Raw genomic sequence first — 19,940 nt, 5'->3', positions numbered from 1 at the left:
GTAAGTTTGCTCATCTCTAATAATTATTAATATAATATCATTAAAATCAGTGCTTCACACTTTAAAACACTGAACCGTTTTACATGATAAAAAAAAATTGAAATAATGGAAACCATCCAAATATTATATTTTTCTGATTAATTCCTTATAATAACCTTGTACCGTTCCCACGGTTATAAAAACGGTTTCCATTTAGCCATTGCTGATACTCTAATACATTCCCAGGATTGAATTAGATGATGAATAAACAATTTGAAGGCCGATACATGGGATTCCAGTTAGAGACAATGATAGAGAAGCACGCTGCCTACTTATAGAAGTAGATTAAACTGTGTTCATGTGATCTGGTTTCCTGCCAGCAGCGTCTCAATCTGTTTCCACTGAACATTTTTAGAGTATTTAAAGGGGTATTCCAGGATTTTTTTTATTTGTTATTTGACTATGCTACAGGGGCTATAAAGTTAGTGTAGTCCATAATATAGTGTCTGTACCTGTGTGTGACAGTTTTCTCACAATTCTTATGTGATTTTTACCCCAATATTTATTTTTTACCAGCATACAAAATGACTGTTGTCTCAGATTTTTCACAGCTTGCAATGCGGCCGAGACATTACATCACTAGTCAGCTGATGGCAGGGAGCCTGTCTGCTTCAATGGGTGGAGCGATCGATTGGTGGGAGAGAGATCAATCTGCAACTAATGCAACAGCTGGAGGCACCCTGATTGAAAACCACACTGATTTGAATGGATGCAGCTCATTTATGTTTCAATGGGTGGGGTGGCTGATGTGTGGGAGGGAGGAAGATGGGATTGTGGGATTTGTAGTCAAAAGAAGTAAAGTCAAACAGGAAATACTAGTTCACAAACAGCTAGCCAGAGTGTTATGGTAATCTCACAACATAGCCATTTAGCCCCAAGACAAGCGCATATCCTTCCTAAGCATGTCCATTACTGTCTGCCAGGTACGTACTAAATCACCTTATGGTGGAGAACCCCTTGAAATGGATCTCACATGTATCTCAGGATACATGTCATTTTTTCTTTTTTTTTTACAAAAAATGTAAACTGCAGCGGCCCGGGCATTGATGCAAAATCGGTAGAAGACTGAGTCAATCCAGAGAGGATCTACAGATAAGAGACAGAAGAGGAAATAGGAAGAATAGAAAAGAGAGAAGAAAAAAGTGGGAAAGGGAGAATGATCCTAATGTGTACTCCACTATGAGGCACACAAATGGCTTTTTTTTAAATAAAAATATTTTTTCCAGGGCTATAAAATTTTTTTTATACATTTCTACCCCTTGGTTCACGCAACGCCCAATTTTTGGTGCTTTGTTGCCTCAGACAGACATTTCATCTATGTGAATGGGAATTCATGAATGAGGAAGCGGCCTGTCTATGTTCTGTACCAAAAGAAATGAGTCAGTATATAGCCGCATTGATCTTTATGACAGACTGTATATACACACCTAATATAAGTACTACATGTCTACACCCCTACATGTGCTGGCGGCCCCACCTCTGGGTGCATTCACAGACATGTCAGCTTATATAGGAGGCTTCTTACAGACATGGTGATATGCAATGACTGTCGCTTATGGTATCAACCTCAACGTATGAATTTACAAAAATCTGAATCATACAGATTCATAGGAATACTAGAGGTCCATAGAAGCTACGGGAGCCCTATTACTATTAGTGTTGAGCGGCATAGGCCATATTTGAATTTGCGATATTTCACGAATATATGGCCGAATATTCGTCATATATTCGCGTTTTATTTTCGCATATGCGAAAATTCGCGCATATGAAAATGTGCATATGCGAAAATTAGCATATGCAAATTTTCGCATATGCGAAAATTCCCACGCCAGTCTCACACAATAGTATTAGAGCCTTCTTTACACCACACAAGCTGGAAGCAGAGAGGGATGATCACTGTGATGTGTACTGTGAATAAAAAAATGAAAAAAACGAATATTCGTAATTACGAATATATAGTGCTATATTCGCGAATATTTGCAAATTCGCAAATAAAATTTGCATTGCTAATATTCGCGAGCAACACTAATTACTATGCCATACAACTTTGTTCATTGTTGTACATTTGCATTTAGCATGTCTTTCATGCATATTTATTTAGCTGAAAATGATATATATTAAAAAATATATATATATAAAAAATAAAAGTAAAAGGTTTATTGCAAACCTTTATTGAATCCAAAGTGGTTCAACACTTAGCCAAGTTCTTCTGTTCCATTGTTTTAGCAATTTCTAGGGTCTGAGCATCCAGACCCTCACCTATCCGAACTTCTGACATGTTATTGCTTTGTTTAAAGGGGTATTCCAGGAAAAAACTGGAGGTGGAATAAAGGTTAAGGTCAGGATTTGTTCCTCTATAGCAGTGGTCTTCAACCTGCGGACCTCCAGATGTTGCAAAACTACAACTCCCAGCATGCCAGGACAGCCGTTGGCTGTCCTGGCAAGCTGGGAGTTGTAGTTTTGCAACATCTGGAGGTCCACAGGTTGGAGACCACTGCTCTATAGAATAGCTGTTCAAGTGTTTAAAGAGGTTATCCAGGAAAAAAACTTTTTTTTTTTTTTTCATATATCAACTGGCTCCAGAAAGTTAAACAGATTTTACTTCTATTAAAAAATCTTTATCCTTCCAATAATGATCAGCTGCTGAAGTTGAGTTGTTCTTTTCTGTCTGGCAACAGTGCTCTCTGCTGACATCTCTGCTTGTCTCAGGAACTGCACAGAGTGGAAGAGGTTTGCTATGGGGATTTGCTTCTACTCTGGACACTTCCTGAGACATGTGTCATCAGAGAGCACTTAGAAAGAAAAGAACAACTCAACTTCAGTAGCTCATAAGTACTGAAAGGATTTAATTTTTTTTTTTTTTTTTTTTTTTATAGAAGTAATTTACAAATCTGTTTAACTTTCTGGAGCCAGTTGATATATAAAAAAGTTTTTTTTTTTTTTTTTTCCTGGATAACCCCTTTAATGTTTAAGAGTAATACAAAGAGGTAAAAGTGTGTGTCAATGGAATTGTTTCTATTAGATAAATAACTGATAAAATAATAGAGTTTTGTCGTGAAATCTACATTCTTAGGCAATATTTCTTGTTTTTGAAGCACATTCCTGTATGGATTATTTACCAGGGTGTGTGTTGTAGAGATGATCAATAGTACAAAAATAGATTCCTGATGAACCAATGGCTAAAGCATAGTTTAAAGGGGTATTCCAGGCAAAAACTTTTTTTATATATCAACTGGCTCCGGAAAGTTAAACAGATTTGTAAATTACTTCTATTAAAAAATCTTAATCCTTCCAATAGTTATTAGCTTCTGAAGTTTTCTGTCTAACTGCTCAATGATGATGTCACGTCCTGGGAGCTGTGCATGATGGGAGAATATCACTTGCATGATGGGAAAATATCCCTATAGGAGCTGGACGGCTCCCGGGACGTGAGTCATCAGAAAGCAGTTAGACAGAAAACAGCAACTCAACTTCAGAAGCTAATAACTATTGGAAGGATTACGATTTTTTAATAGAAGTAATTTACAAATCTGTTTAACTTTCCGAAGCCAGTTGATATATAAAAAAAAGTTTTTGCCTGGAATACCCCTTTAATACCATAGACCAGGAATTCCCAACTTCTTTTTAGTGTTGCGGTTAATTAAGATATATATATTACTTATTTTTATTTATTTTTTCGTAAGACATGATGTAGTAGTCTATGTATCTAATGTTTTTCTTATTGTCCTGCAGGGATTGGTAAGAATGTCATCTGTGACAGAACAGCAACGCCCCTGGACGCATTTCGAATGATGTCGGCTGCCCACTATTATCCCAAACTCATGAGCATCATGGGAAATGTCTTACGGTTTCTTCCTGCTTTTGTGAAGATGAAGCAGCTGATTCAAGAAGGATATGTGGGCGAACTTCAAGTGTGTGAGGTCCAGGTCCATAGTGGTAGTCTGCTGGGAAAGAAATATAACTGGAGCTGTGATGATCTCATGGGTGGTGGGGGGCTGCATTCTGTTGGTAGCTACATCATAGACCTCTTGACTTTCCTAACCAACCAGAAAGCAGTAAAAGTCCATGGACTCCTAAAAACCTTTGTCAAACAGACCGACCACATCAACGGAATCCGACAGATAACCAGCGATGACTTCTGCACATTTCAAATGGTCCTTGAAGGTGGCGTGTGCTGTACGGTGACCCTCAACTTTAACGTCCCTGGAGAGTTTAAGCAAGACGTCATAGTTGTTGGATCATCTGGTAGACTTATTGTAACGGGGGCGGATCTCTACGGACAGAGAAACAGCTCCTCTGAGCGGGAATTACTTTTAAAGGACTCCACACCCGTCAGCAATTCCCTCTTGCCTGAAAAGGCTTTTAGTGACATTCCCTCTCCATACCTGATAGGGACTATAAAAATGGTACAGGCGGTGCGGCAGGCATTTCAAGACCAGGATGACAGGAGAACGTGGGACGGCAGGCCGCTGACAATGGCGGCTACCTTTGATGACTGTCTTTATGCTCTTTGCGTAGTGGACACCATAAAGAAATCCAACCAGACTGGTGAATGGCAGAATATAGTTATTATGACCGAGGAGCCTGAGTTGAGCCCTGCCTACTTGATAAGTGAAGCCATGCGGCGGAGCAGGATGTCTTTATATTGCTAGGGGGACACGTTAACATTTGTAAATATACGCTGTTTGGGGAAGCATTCATGTACCCAGGCAGATGGTACAGGTCTATGGTATAACTTATGCATCTTTCTATTAGGGCTCGACCGATTATCAGTTTGGCCGATATTATCGGCCGATATTCACATTTAGGACATTATCGGTATCGGCAATTACCTTGCCGATAATGCCCTGCCCCCCGCACCGCATCCCCGGCAAGGGACCACCACGGCCCCATTGCCTCCCCCATCCCCGGTTTTATAATTACCTGTTCCCGGGGTCTGCGCTACTTCTGGCTCCTGCATGCTGCACAGCACAATGACGAGTGACGTCCTCAATGCGATGTCACCGTCAGTGCACACAGTAACAGCTCAGGACGCCGCCGGAGCCAGAAGTAGCGCGGACCCCCGGGAGCAGATAATTATAAAACCGGGGATGGGGGAGGCAATGGGACAGCGGCGGTGGTGGTTGGACTAGAGAGGACCCAAGGACAGGCAGGCGGAGAGAAGCGGGTGGCGGTCTCTGGCCCTGCAAAAGCCGCTGCAGTTCATAAATTTAAAGCGCCCGCTTTAAATCATTGATCTGCAGTGGCTTCTGCTGGTCCGGAGACGGAATATCGGTATAAGTTATCGGCTATCGGCCTGAAAGGTCACATATTATCGTTATCGGCCCTAAAAAAAATCGATATTGGTCGATCCCTACTTTCTATTACTGCTATACTTGGAAGGAGCCAAGTCTTCTCTTTCCCTGTTAGACAAGCTGTGAACATTTATCAGAATGTATTGTAGTGTGGGATAGCTATTCATGTTTATATAACATCATTTGCCTTTGAGCTTTAGATATTGGTCATTATTGCACATTTTAGAACATGTGAATATCAGTTCTATAGTACAGTAAATGCTCAAAGTGGTCGCCTGTGTCCTGTATACAGAGTGTGGGCTGCGGCTTATTTTTCCAAGCATATTGCACAGAAGTCTCACTTGAATTACTGTTCCTTATAAGTAGTATACTGGTTAGGATGTGTTCTGGCATCTAATTAATGTGTTTAATAGTATGCATTACTGACATTCTATGCCATTAATGGTTTCTAAAAGCCTTCCTGTAAGGGCATCCCGGGATAGGTTGTGACCCTCAGAACTTTTAAAGCCTTAAAGCCTTTATCTATTCCATCTCCCCTAGTTAAAGTGAATCCATCATGTTGAAAGCTCAGTCCAAACTTCATGCAGTATTATAAAGAGCAGATCAATATACATATTTATGGGAAAATATTTATTAGACTTAGTAATTTATTCATAAAACCTCTGCTCATTCTGGGCTTAGGAGTCCAGTGAGTTGTCCTGATCAGTGAGTGACAGCTTTACCTGTATGAGAGTAGGGCCGCCCACTGGACTCCTGAGCCCAGAAAACATGGTGACTGTATACTAGACTGCAGGATGAGTTCACTTTAAATACTGTAATGTAAATTCTTTTTAAATGGCCTAAATTAATCTTTCTTGATTCATCCTGGCCTACCTTCCTAATAACATAGCTAAACAGTCTGCCCTAAAAATCTCTGTACTGAATAAGTTATAACGTAAAATAAAAAAAGAAACTTATTTAAAGGGGTACTCCGCTGCTCAGCGTTTGGAACAAACTGTTCCAAACACTGGAGCTGGCAGCTCGTGACATCATAGCCCCGCCCCCTCAATGCAAGTCTATGGGAGGGGGCGTGACAGCCGTCACACCCCCTCCCATAGACTTGCATTGAGGGGTCAGAGTGTGACGTCATGAGGGGGCGGGGCTATGAGGTCACGAGCTGCCGGCTCCAGCGTTCGGAATAGTTTGTTCCAAATGCTGAGCAGCGGAGTACCCCTTTAAGAGCTTCACAGAGCACACTTCCATCATTTGGCATCTTAGCTCCCTGGATGTTGCGCTCCATCGCTGTTGCCGCGTCCCCGTGGTGTCCCTGCTGCTCCGGAACGTCTCTGCTGCCCGGGATCGTCGCTCTCACGTCGCCGTCATCATGTCACTACGCATGCCGCTCCTATTGGATGACGGGACGGCGTGCGTGGCGACGTGATGAAGACGATGGAGAACGCCGGCGATGGAGGGGATCCCAAAGAGGACGCTCCGGAGCCCCGAGGACAGGTAGGAGACCATCACCGGAGCACACGGGGCACCATAAACGGCTATCCGGCGGCAGCTGAAGCAGTATGCGCTGGCCCCACATACAGTTGTTTATGCGATGGCCCCGACATACAAAAGCATTGTATGTTGATGCTGCCTTCAACATGCGATGGCCTCTGAGAGGCCATCGTATGTTGAAATGATCGTATGTCGGGGCCATCGTAGGTTGGGGGGTCACTGTAGTTTGTATGACCAAGCTAAAATTTGCCCCGTGCCCTGTCTACCACCACCACAAGTGTCACATACCGTATATCAAATGCATGTTTCTGTGACTAAAGGTCCACATATACGTTAAAGATAAGTTTTGTGAACCCATTGATTTTGTTAGGACTCAACAACTATCTAATGTGTATGTAGACCTCCTGACTCTCCTCCATCAGCAGGTGCCAGGGGAGAGAGAAATGTGTTTATATTTTTTTAATAACATTTTGAAAAGCTATACACGGGTCACTATACATTATATGTTATATTCATATGAATGTTGGCACCCCAGACATGTCAGACATAGACTAGTGCACAACCCCCCCAACATTGTTCTGTATACAAATGTAAGCTCCCCTTGGTATCTCTGTGTCATCGATGGACATAATGGCCCATATTTATCAATCAGCCTGAAACCCTAAATGTCTCGTTTTGCCCATAACAACCAATCACAGCTCAACTTTCACTTTACAATACGTCGATAAGATATGAAAGCTGAGTTGTGATTGGTTGTTATGGCCAAAACCAGACAATTAGGTTTACAGGCTGATTTATAAATATGGGCATATATAGAACAAAGTATTTTATACCAGCAGAGCCTTATGCACATATTCTCCCCAAAAAATGCATCTTGTTTTACAACACTGCCCTGTTAGCCCATCAGGCACCTTATTTAAGATACAGACATGAGAAAACTATCTGTATCTAAAGTTGAAAAGAAGATGAGTCCAGCCCACCTTTTTTACCTAAACCTTCCTTTTGTATGTTGGATCTTCTGTGGGAATAAAACCTATTTGCTCTTCAATAGGAAATATCACATTGCATTGTATTACCTACTAGTATGTGACGTGATCAGCCTCAGCCATATGCATGTGAGTGGAGCTCAGCTCTTTATATCGAGGCTCTCGTGTAGCGATCTGTAGAGTGAACCAATGGTATCAGCCTTTAGAATAGCTTGCTAATACTTAATAATAAAATATCACTGGGACAGTTAAAAACCAATCATGAACAGTGTAAAGTAACCCAAACTTATATTCTGAGTCCCATCTGAGATGACTGTATTTCTGATTATAAGCCAGTTATGTGATGGTGGCCGCAACTATATGGGTTAGAAGCACTTGAACAGAATTGCATGATATATATATATATATATATATATATATATATATATATATATATACAAAAAATGTGGTCTCAAATGGCTGGAGGTGCTCAACCCCAAATGCGGTTGTGCATTTATACTGGGGGAGCAGATCCTGCCCTTGTAGTCCGTTGCTAGGGGCGATCCCCAGCATAAAAATGCATACAATGGAGGATGCCTACAAGTGCCACAATAGAATCCTACACCAAATAGACGGTGTGGATGTGTAACAATTAGAAAAATACAATACAGGAATATAGGTGCACTACTGTGGTGGATGTATACAGTTATATTGGCTATCCCTCAACACTGATGTTAAAATTGAGACATTCGCCAGTATATCCTTATATGAAGGACATACCAGAGCCCGCACACCAACGCCAAGGTTTCTCAAATGGCGTGGGACCTAACGCTAACCTACCTGTGCGTAATAAGCAAAAACCAGGGGCCAGTGGGCAATTACGGCTGCATTAGGTCGACTCACATAGTCCTCCCAGGTACCCTCCAGCGTGGCTGAGCACACACACACAATGTGAGGCCATGCACCTATATTAGCCAACTTAGGTGGGGCTTGCTGCTTGCCTCCCTCCTCCCATTGTGTGTGTGTGCTCAGCCACGCTGGAGGGTACCTGGGAGGACTCTGTGAGTCGACCTAATGCAGCCGCAATTGCCCACTGGCCCCTGTTTTGCTTATCACGCACAGGTAGGTTTAACGCTAGGTCCCGTGCTATTTGAGAAACTTTGGCGTTGGTGTGCGGGCTCTGGTATGTCCTTCATATAAGGATACACTGGCGAATGTCTCAATTTTAACATCAGTGTTGAGGGATAGCCAATGTCACTGTATACATCCACCACAGTAGTGCACCTATATTCCTGTATTGTAATATATATATATATATATATATATATATATATATATATATATATATATATATATATCTCAAGTAACATGCAATTCTGATCAAGTGTTACTGATCCATTCAGTCTGTTACTTTTCTTACTCTGTACAGCTTTTCTTAGAGAAACTGCATGACTGTGAAATGCATTCTGGGTATTAGGCTATATATGAACTCCTATAACACAAGGTAAACTATATGCCCTGAAAGGAAATCCTAGCTTGTCTGTATACGGCAAATATAATGAGTTACCTGTGCACCATTTTATGCACAGATCTGCTTTTAAGATAAAGTTTAGTAAAGGATACCAAAGATGGTTGGCCATCAAATCTGAATAACTAAAATCTATGAACCTTTGTATTTTAGTAATAAATTACATAATACTAGACTTCCAAGTTTACCTCTTTCCTTGCAACCAAATTCCTTTCAATACTCAATGTATCCAGAATTTTTTTTTTTTTTTTTGTTCAAAGCAGCCGTGCCTATATCCATAATTGTCTACAGCAAACATGCCAAAATTCTTCCTATTTGCCATCTGGTTACATGTGCGACATCATGTTTTTTACATAGAGTGGTTTAGGGTTAGTGATCATATGTCTAATATTGCTGGTGTGGGTAATCCTTGTGTTTTTGTGATCTATGATGGGGAATGGTAATATATGTGGTGATCTGGAGAAGGTATTTATGGTTAGCATGTTGAACAATAGAGCTGTGCACCCTCCAGTCCTGCTTTATAATGTTCTTTCAGGCGTTCATGTTTGCAATATTGCTTATAGAGGAGAAAGAACACTGTAAATATGGCATCCAATGGAGCATGTCATGACTGAAAAAACTCTGTATGCCTCTCTATGACATTGAAGCCATATGAAGCTAAAGGCCAAGGCACTTCCATGATCAAGCCTCATACACACAGGCATAGTATGGCTCCATTTTGTATGGAAATGTTATCCTGTGTGCACAAAGCCAAAGAGGGATGATAAATTGTCCAATATAAAGGCAGTTTAAAAGCTGTCTAAGGGCTCGTTCACACAGCCTCCTGCTCCCATCAAAAAATGCCCGTTATGCAACCCATTTGCTAATTTTGCAAACGGGTTGTAAAGAGCTGTAAACGGATCCCATTGATCTCAATGGGATTTTTTTTACAGTCCTTTATCACCCGTTTGCACCCGTTATGTTTCTAACCCGTTATTTTTGATGGCCAAAAGTCCATCAAAAATAACGGGTGAAAAACGGGTCTTTTAATTTTAACATTGAAGTCTATGGGAAACGGGTTACAAATGGGTTACCCTTTAATGTACCCGTTTGTCCCCGTTAATTTCAATCCGTTTTTCACCTCTATTTTCTTCTGAGCATGCTCAGAAGAGGTGGCATGTACTAGGAATTAACGGGTTAAAGGATTAACGGATTAAAACGGGTGCAAACGGATATAATATAGGAGTTTTCAACCGTTAAAAAAACCGGGTTACTAGACCCGTTTGCAATCTGTTTCCACCAGTTGGTAACCCATTTTTTTTTTTTTTTTTTTCATATTCCGTTATTTTACTTGAAAGGGTGAATATCAGGACGGGAACCAACGGATGTGTGAACCTAGCCTAACCTGTTTTCATTTTTTTTTTCTCTTTTATGAAAAGTGTACCAGTCGTTATTTCACATGACATTGCTTTATGCATTTTTTTTTTTTTTTACTTTATGCTGTGTTATTTAATTACAGAGTAACTGTTTTCCCCTATAAATCTATAATACACACAGTAATAATAATATTTGAAAAATAAAAAAAATAAAAATAAAAAGTTAAATAGCTTACACTTTTTACAGAAAGTGTCTCTTTCTCCACTTATAAGACTCCTCTCCCTTTACCATTCTGCTTCCTGCACTGATCTCTTATTCTCAATATACTGGTAAAATCTGTACACAGAAGGTTGAGGGGAGGCGTATTATATAGATCACTGAGAGATCAGGTCATGGCTGCTGTCCATTGAAATCTATTCATAAAGGAAAGGAGGAAGGAGCAGCGGCAGGAAAAGAGACGGTGATGCTGCTGCTGCTTTTGGTAAGTGTTCTGCTATCTCTCCTCAGAACTGCATTCACAGCAACTCTGCAAGTTTTTGCTGTATAATGTCCTCTATGCAATGCAATATATAAGAGTTTCTGGGAAAACTGACAATGGCCAGAAATACTGCTTATCCTGAAAAATCATTTTAAAAAAAGTTACTCTGCAATGTAAAAACATGCAGCAGTGTAAGAAGAACACAGCTTCCCACTGTATTGTGTAAATCAAATGTTATAAGATCCCTTTCAGTACAGATACACAAAGGGGGTGGGGGTGGGGGGGTGATAATTTAGTGTCACTTTTTGTGCTTTAGCTGTGCCACATTAGCTTAAAATGTGGCGCACACTCTTAGTGCCACATATTCAGATATTTAGCACCCTGTGATCCATTTTTTAAAAGGGGCGTGGCTAGGCTTTGTGAGCTATTATCATCCAATTTTCACATTTTTCTGGCGCACAAAAGTGTTGCGGTTAATACCAAGATAACCTGGTATAAATTATGTTTTTTGTTTTGCCCATGGGACAAACGTGCCCCAATTTTTCAAAAGCCATGCCCCACTCCTGAAAATCTGGTGCTAGAAAAACAGCAATAGTTACACAAGTCTTTGAATATTCCCCTCAATGTGTCCCAAAGTCACTGCAGAATTGCAGAAAGGAGATTTGCTGTTCATGGCAGCAATGACAAAGGATGTACCGTATATACTCGAGTATAAGCCGAGTTTTTCAGCACGATTTTTTGTGCTGAAAACGCCCCCCTCGGCTTATACTAGAGTGAACTCTCCGCCTGTCAATCCCTTCATCAGTGGTCTTCAACCTGCTGACCTCCAGATGTTGCAAAACTACAACTCCCAGCATGCCCGGACAGCCATCGGCTGTCCGGGCATACTGGGTGTTCTGCTTTTGAAACCTCTGGAGGTCCGCAGGTTGAAGATCACTGCGGCCTTCGTCATCATCCAGCCCCCCCCCCCCCCTTTTGTTTTGTACTCACCTCCCCTCAGCGGGAAGTTAGGGTGAGCTGGTCCGGGCCATCTATGCTGCAGGGACCGTCCAGTGGGGATGGTTAGTCGTTGCGGCCTCTTCTCAGCGCTTCAGGCCTGGCACCGGAGTAGGGACGTTGCCTTGACGACGACGCACAGGGACGTTCATGCGCAATATCCCTGTGCGTCGTCGTCAAGGCAACGTCACTATTCCGGGCCAGAAGCGCGGAGAAGAGGCCCCCCCAGTGAAAATGGACAGCCCGCAACGACTAACCATCCCCACCAGACGGTCCCTGCAGCATAGATGGCCCGGACCAGCTCGCCCTAACTTCCCGTTGGGGGAGGTGAGTACAAAACAAAAGGGGGGGGGGGGGTGGCTGGATGATAACGAAGGCTGCAGTAGTCTTCAACCTGCGGACCTCCAGAGGTTTCAAAACTACAACACCCAGCATGCCCGGACAGCCGATGGCTGTCCGGGCATGCTGGGAGTTGTAGTTTTGCAACATCTGGAGGTATGCAGGTTGAATACCACTGATGAAGGGATTGACAGGCGGTGATGATGACGGGGTCTGGATGATGACATGGGGGGATGATGTATTTCCCACCCTAGGCTTATAGTCGATTAAATAACTTTTCCTGGGTTTTTTGGGGTAAAATTAGGGGCCTCGGCTTATATTTGGGTCGGCTTATACTCGAGTATATACGGTAATCTGTGAAAATGTAACCAGATTATAAACAGGACTTTTCATTACGTACAAAATGTTCTCTGCTAAATAGATGATGTTTTCGTATACAGACGAGCCGGGATTCTCATCTACAGAAGGTGTCATTTCTCTTGCTTATAAACTGTTATCCGTCTTTTATACTGTTTAATTTATCAGAACACAACCAAGTGTCTGTTGTTAAAGAGTTAATGAATGTACTATCATTGTGATGGCAATCGAGCCTCGGCAGAGCAGAATATGAAGCCTTGCACCAGTTATCTACCAAATAAAATGTTATTCTGATGGTGAAATATTCCCGATATTTTTGGAGAGTTGGCAGCAGCGACCTTACAGGGGTATATTGTGTATCATTTCTGGTTTCCTGTGAACGTCTGATGCCACACGTGTGGTTAATAATTAATGGACACAATAAATTCTCTGCTTATCTGGTGTTGAAGTCCAAGGCTCCTGGTAGTTTCTTTCCTGTCTATTGTGTTAGTGTCTTCTATATTATGTGATATGATATAACAGGGGTACTCGGGAGTTGTAGGGAGTGTATATTTCTTATTTTTTTCTTCTTTTTACATCAATATGTATTATTATTTGTTAAGCACTTCTTCCTAAAGACAATTTTCTTTTTTGTGGTTTGTGCTAAAATAAACAAAATTCAAGGTCCCCCTATTATTTTAGCCTTAAAGGGGTACTCCGCCCCTGGCATCTTATCCCCTATCCAAAGGATAGGGGATAAGATGTTAGATCGCCGCGGTCCCGCTGCTGGGGACCCTGGGGATCGCTGCTGCAGCACCCCGCCATCATTACTGCGCTGAGCGAGTTCGCTTTGTGCGTAATGACGGGCGATACAGGGGCCGGAGCAGCGTGACGTCAGGGCTCCGCCCCTCATGACATCATGGCCCGTCCCCTTAATGCAAGTCTATGGCAGTAGGCGTGACGACCGCCACGCCCCCTCCCATAGACTTGTATTGACGGGGGTGGGCTGTGACGTCACAAGGGGCGGAGCCGTGATGTAACGATGCTCCGGCCCCTGTATTGCCCGTCATTACGTGCAGAGCGATCTCGCTCTGCGCAGTAATGATAGAGGGGTGCTGCAGCAGCGGGACCCCGGCGATCTGACATCTTATCCCCTATCCTTTGTATAGGGGATAAGATGTCTAGGGGCGGAGTACCCCTTTAACACCCCATAACGAGAGTGTGATAACAGGATTTTAGATATTTTTCCAAAGGTGGAGCCACTGACGTCATGCGCCGCACCGTGCAGCGCAAAGCAACGACGCAGGGGACGCACACCGGAGGCCTGAAGCAGCGCTGACCCGACCCCGGCAACAGGTAATTATGCAACCGGGGATGGGGGGAGGCAACGGGGCAGCGGCGCCGGCAATGGGTGCCACTGCCCCTTCTCTCCCCCTGTCTGTCTGCGCCGCTTATCTCCCCCTGGCTATCGGTACCGGCAATGGGGCGCCGGCACCGATAGTCAGGGGGACAGAACGGGCAGCAGCGCCGATAACCAGGGGGAGAAGGGCCGGCAGCAGGGCTCTAGACCCCACGAAAGGCAGAGGGAGAGAAGCCGGCAGCGACAGCCTCTCTCCCCCTGCCTTTCCCTGGGGGTGTATCGGCGTATAACACGCACATAGACATTAGGCTAAAAATTTTTGCCGAAAAACTGCATGTTATACGCCGATAAATACGGTATATATATATATATATATATATATATATATATATATTACCACTCCTGGTATGACGGAGCTTCATTAGGCCATTTTGCACTCCGCGGGCATTCTGGGTAGGGGAATATGCAAAGCAGCCCATTACACCACCTTATTCAGGTAGTGTTCCCTGGTATCAGCTTAGCTCCTGTTAAGGAATATGAAAACTTAATCGGGATTTATTCCAAGCCAGACTACTCCCCAAAAGGAAAGTTTCTACCCATATATATATATATATATATATACAGTGATCCCTCAACTTACAATGGCCTCAACATACAATAGTTTCAACATACAATTGTCTTTTCTTGACCATCGTAAGTTGAAACCAGACTCAACATACAATGTACAGCTAGTCCAGATCTGTGAAACGGGTCAATCACTGGAAGAACTGACCAATCAAAATGGGCATTCATTGGTAAAACCCCTGTATTACTGAAGTGTATGCACTGACTGGTGTCTGGTTGTGCCCCCTACAGTACAGGGAGGCATTACATGTTCTGTACTCTTTACCTTTATTACTGAAGTGTATGCACTGATTGGTGTCTGGTAGCGCCCCCTACAGTACAGGGAGGTATTGTTCTGTACTACTCTTTACCTGTTCCAGGGTTAGCTGCTCCTTTGGACACCAGATGAGGGCGACTCCATGTTACTTTTTTAGGACATTGCGTGTACTGTACAGGACCCTGAAGAAGCTCCTGTCCTCTACATAGACCAGTGTTTCTCAAGCAGGGTGTCCCCAGCTGTTGGAAAACTACAACTCCCAGCATGCCCGGACAGCCGAAGGCTGTCCGGGCATGCTGGGAGTTGTAGTTTTGCAACAGCTGGAGGATCCCCGCTTGGGAAATGCTGACATACAGTGATTTACAGCTCCCAGCAGATCTTTCTTACTTTTATATGTAAGGATTTGCTTTATCTATATTAGTTATCTACTTATTTTTCTTTAATCCTCACTTTTTCCTATTTTTTGGATGACATTTTGTTACCTTTAGAACCAATTACCAGGTTCCCATAGAGTTATGGTCTCAAAATACAATGGTTTCAACATACAATGGTCGTCCTGGAACCAATTAATATTGTAACTTGAGGGACCACTGTAATATATATATATATATATATATATATATATATATATATATATATATATTTATATAAAAACACAAAGGGAGCCAGCACTGGATGACCACTGGGGATGTGCCCGTAATCCACCCGAACGCCAAAGGCGGGTACACTTCACACTCTCTCCAAAGGAAACAGCAACAATCGCCAGGTCCAGTATAGTAGCAAACTGATATTTATTGCATCAATAACAGCAACGTTTCGGTTAAAAGTGAGCCTTTCTCAAGCATAGTGCAATGGAGTCCGCAGGGATCAGCAATTCTTCTCCAACCTTCCGATTGTTGATTGTTTGTGACCGTTCCCGTGCATCTGAGCCGCCATCTCTACGCTCCTCCGTTTGTAAACAAACGGAGGAGCGTAGAGACGGCGGCTCAGATGCACGGGAACGGTCACAAACAATCAACAATCGGAAGGTTGGAGAAGAATTGCTGATCCCTGCGGACTCCATCGCTCCATGTGGGGAAGTAATAATATTAATATTTATAGAGTTTAAGTCTGTTATTGACATTTTGACAGATTTGAAATCACATGACCGCCCATCTACCCAATCATGGGTTGAGGGTGGACACAATGTCTAATGATTAATGTAATGCACCTGTATTGTCACCAATCATGTTCCTTCACTACATATATAAGTTTGACTCATTGTCATTTGCACTATGCTTGAGAAAGGCTCACTTTTAGCCGAAACGTTGCTGTTATTGATGCAATAAATATCAGTTTGCTACTATACTGGACCTGGCGATTGTTGCTGTTTCCTTTGGAGAGAGTATATATATATATATATATATATATATATATATATATATATATATATATTATTTTTTTCTTTTTTTTTTTATCTTAATATTAACAATGAGTGTCCTCTAGTGGTGGCAGACATAACTTACAAGGGGCATGCAGTTAGAGAACAGTAACATCAGAAGATGGGTGGACGACTTAGAGAAGAGGGTCGTGAGCGAGGTCTCCAGGCCGGAGGAGCAGCTGTCACTGTCTGATGTCATCCAGAAGCTGGAGATAAAAAATGACAAACTATTTAGAAAGATGAGGCACATAGCGGAGCTGTGTAAGGCCTGATTCACATATAGTAGTTGTCCAGCAGTGTTCCCCTCTGGCGTGCACCATAGGGAAACTAATGCTAGAACTGATGCCATTCATTTGAATGGGACATTTCATAATCATCTGGCATCTCAGTTTGGGCGCCGAATGGTTGAACACGCTGGACAGCAATGTACAGGGGAACACAGCTTACTGTGTTCCCGTCGGTGTGCATAAACAATTGTTGCCGGATGCTACACAACTGATGGCAACTGTACAGGACATAGGGGGACATGATGGAGGTGATGAGGACACAGGGGGACATGATAGAGGTGATGAGGACACAGGGGGACATGATGGAGGTGATGAGGACACAGGGGGACATGATGGAGGTGATGAGGACACGGGGGGACATGATGGAGGTGATGAGGACACAGGGGGACATGATGGAGGTGATGAGGACACAGGGGGACATGATGGAGGTGATGAGGAGACAGGGGGACATGATGGTGGTGATGAGGACACGGGGATCTGATGGGGTGATGAGGATACAGATGGACATGATGGAGGTGATGAGGACACGGGGACCTGATGGGGTGATGAGGATACAGATGGACATGATGGAGGTGATGAGGACACGGGGACCTGATGGGGTGATGAGGACACAGATGGACATGATGGAGGTGATAAGGACACAAGGGGGACATGATGGAGGTGATGAGGACACAGGAGGACATGATGGAGGTGATGAGGACACAGGGGACATGATGGTGGTGATGAGGACACAATGGGACATGATGGAGGTGATGAGGAAACGGGGACATGATGAAGGTGATGAGGATACAGGGGGACATGATGAAGGTGATGAGGACACAGGGGGACATGATGGAGGTGATGAGGACACGGGGACATGAGGGAGGTGATGAGGATACAGGGGGACATGATGGAGGTGATGAGGACACTGGAGGACATGATGGAGGTGATGAGGACACAGGGGGACATGATGGAGATGATGAGCACACGGGGACATGATGGAGGTGATGAGGACACAGGGGGAGATGATGGAGGTGATGAGGACACATGACATGATGGAGGTGATGAGGACACAGGGGGACATGATGGTGGTGATGAGGACACAGGGGGACATGATGGTGGTGATGAGGACACAGGGGGACATGATGGTGGTGATGAGGACACAGGGGGAGATGATGGAGATGATGACACAGGGGGAGATGATAGAGGTGATGAGGATACAGGGGGACATGATGGAGGTGAAGAGGACACAGGGGGACATGACGGAGGGGATGAGGACACAGGGGGACATGATGGAGGGGATGAGGACACAGGGGGACCTGATGGCCAGGCTCTTTTTTTTTTTTATTTTATTTGACATGTATCTCTTTAAATGGTAATAACTTTAGAACACTTTTTCTGAGCAGAGCGATTCTGAGATTGTTTTTTCGTGACATATTGTACTTTATATAACTGGTGCATTTTTGTTGACAAATGCAGCATTTTTGTGAAAAACTTCAAAATATTGTGAAAAACTGGATTTTTTTTTATGGTGTACACTGTGTGGTAAAAGTGATATTAAATATATTCTGTGGGTGAGTATGATCATGGTGATACCCATTTTATGTTGCTTTCTATGTTCTTTTTCCTTTTCTGAGCAAATTTTTTTTTTCTGCCATTCATTTTCCAAGAGCCGTAACTTTTTTTTTTACATTTTTTGTCTGACGCCATTTAGTAAGGGCTTATTTTTTGCGGGATGAGTTGTACTTTTTATTGGTATCATTTTTGCAATATGTGCTACCTTTTGATCTTTTTTATTCCGCTATTTGTACCAAAATTGGTGAATTTGTCGCTTTTTTACGGTGTTAACCGTGCAAGATATTTTACATTATAATTTTATAGTACATGTCATTACGGATGTGGCAATACCTAATATGTATATGATTTGTGTTTTTGATCTTTTTTGGTGATAATACAGGGCTTTTATTGGGAAAGGGGCATTTTTTTATTTTATTTCTACACTTCATACTTTTATTGAAGAACTTTTTATTTTATTTTTTACACTTTTTACAGGTTATACTATGCTGCAATACATTTGTACTTCAGCACAGTATGATCTAATGAGCTGCACACACTACAGCCTGTGCGATCCAGCCTGTAGCTGGATCTCACAGGCTTCCGTAGCAGGCAGACAGGAGGTCATGATCTGACCTCCTGCTGCCATAGCAACCAACGGCGACCTGCGATCGTATTGCGGCACCCCTGTTGGTGAACAGCGGGAGAGTGCTCCCCCTGTCAACACCATAGATGCAGTGATCAGAATTGATCACTGCATCTAGGGGGTTAATGCTGTCAGGACCGGCGCGATCACGGCTCCGGCAGCTGCGGCAGGACTCCGGCTGAGATTAACAGCCGGGTCCCGTCGCCAATCTCTGGCGCTGCCCGCAGCAGTGTCGGAGATTGCTAGGACATATGCATATGTCCAAATGTGCAAATGTGTTGGATACTTGGACGTATGCATATGTCCCATAGAGGGAAGGGGTTAAAGCATTATAATTTATTAAAAAGTACCTGTCATCAAATAAACTTTTCTAAACTAACTCATGCTATGTTCCCTAACTACTCCTAACATTCCTGTGTATCTTACCTCACACCTTACATCTTACCTTACCTGAAATCACTGAAGCCTGCTGGGGGACCACTTCTGCCCTCACATTGTTGCTGTGCTTTGATGAATAGAAGCCCTCAAGCTATGTGCATGTTTCAGTGAGGCTCTGTGCAGCTGTCAATCAAGCTCAGTGCAGAGAAGCACTTCCTGAGTTTGTTCTCCTGTCATTACTAGCAGGAGACAAAACTCACTGGATTAATGACAGCAGAGAACAGAAAAGAGCCACCTAGTGGCTGTTTTTTCTATTAAATTTTAAACATGTTTATGTTGATCCTCCTCTATCAGCAGCCCACAAGGAAAGAGAGAGATTAATGGCCGCCGCTCCCTTATATGGGATTGGATTGGTCCGTGTCAGCTGTCACTCACCGTTACAATACATGGTGGGCAATCACCTGACTTACTCCAAAGGTCCTTGAACCAGAAAACCATAGAGTTTTGGAACGCATCACAAGACCCGCAGGTCCTGCGACGTCACAACTAGGTAAGTACACCTTATTTACATATTTACACATTGAATTTGAATAATTTTAACTATTAAATGGGTGACAAGG

General features: G+C 43.0%; 1 protein-coding gene across 2 annotated transcripts in view; it reads left to right on the top strand.

The window, feature by feature from the left end:
- LOC130332603 (glucose-fructose oxidoreductase domain-containing protein 1) overlaps positions 1 to 5,723 on the top strand; it is a 54,510-nt gene extending 48,787 nt beyond the window's left edge. For both annotated transcript variants that reach the window (XM_056553774.1, XM_056553775.1), the window contains exon 2: positions 3,772 to 5,723. In XM_056553774.1, the coding sequence (XP_056409749.1) occupies positions 3,772 to 4,691 (920 nt within the window). In that variant the 3' untranslated portion in view covers positions 4,692 to 5,723. The remainder of the gene's footprint in view (positions 1 to 3,771) is intronic.
- The last annotated feature ends 14,217 nt before the right edge of the window (positions 5,724 to 19,940 follow it).

The sequence above is a fragment of the Hyla sarda genome, unplaced genomic scaffold (genome assembly GCF_029499605.1).
Source record: "Hyla sarda isolate aHylSar1 unplaced genomic scaffold, aHylSar1.hap1 scaffold_38, whole genome shotgun sequence".
Taxonomy (NCBI): Eukaryota; Metazoa; Chordata; class Amphibia; order Anura; family Hylidae; genus Hyla; species Hyla sarda.
The sequence above is the reverse complement of the archived record's forward strand: the minus strand, read 5'-3'. Positions and strand labels throughout refer to the sequence as shown.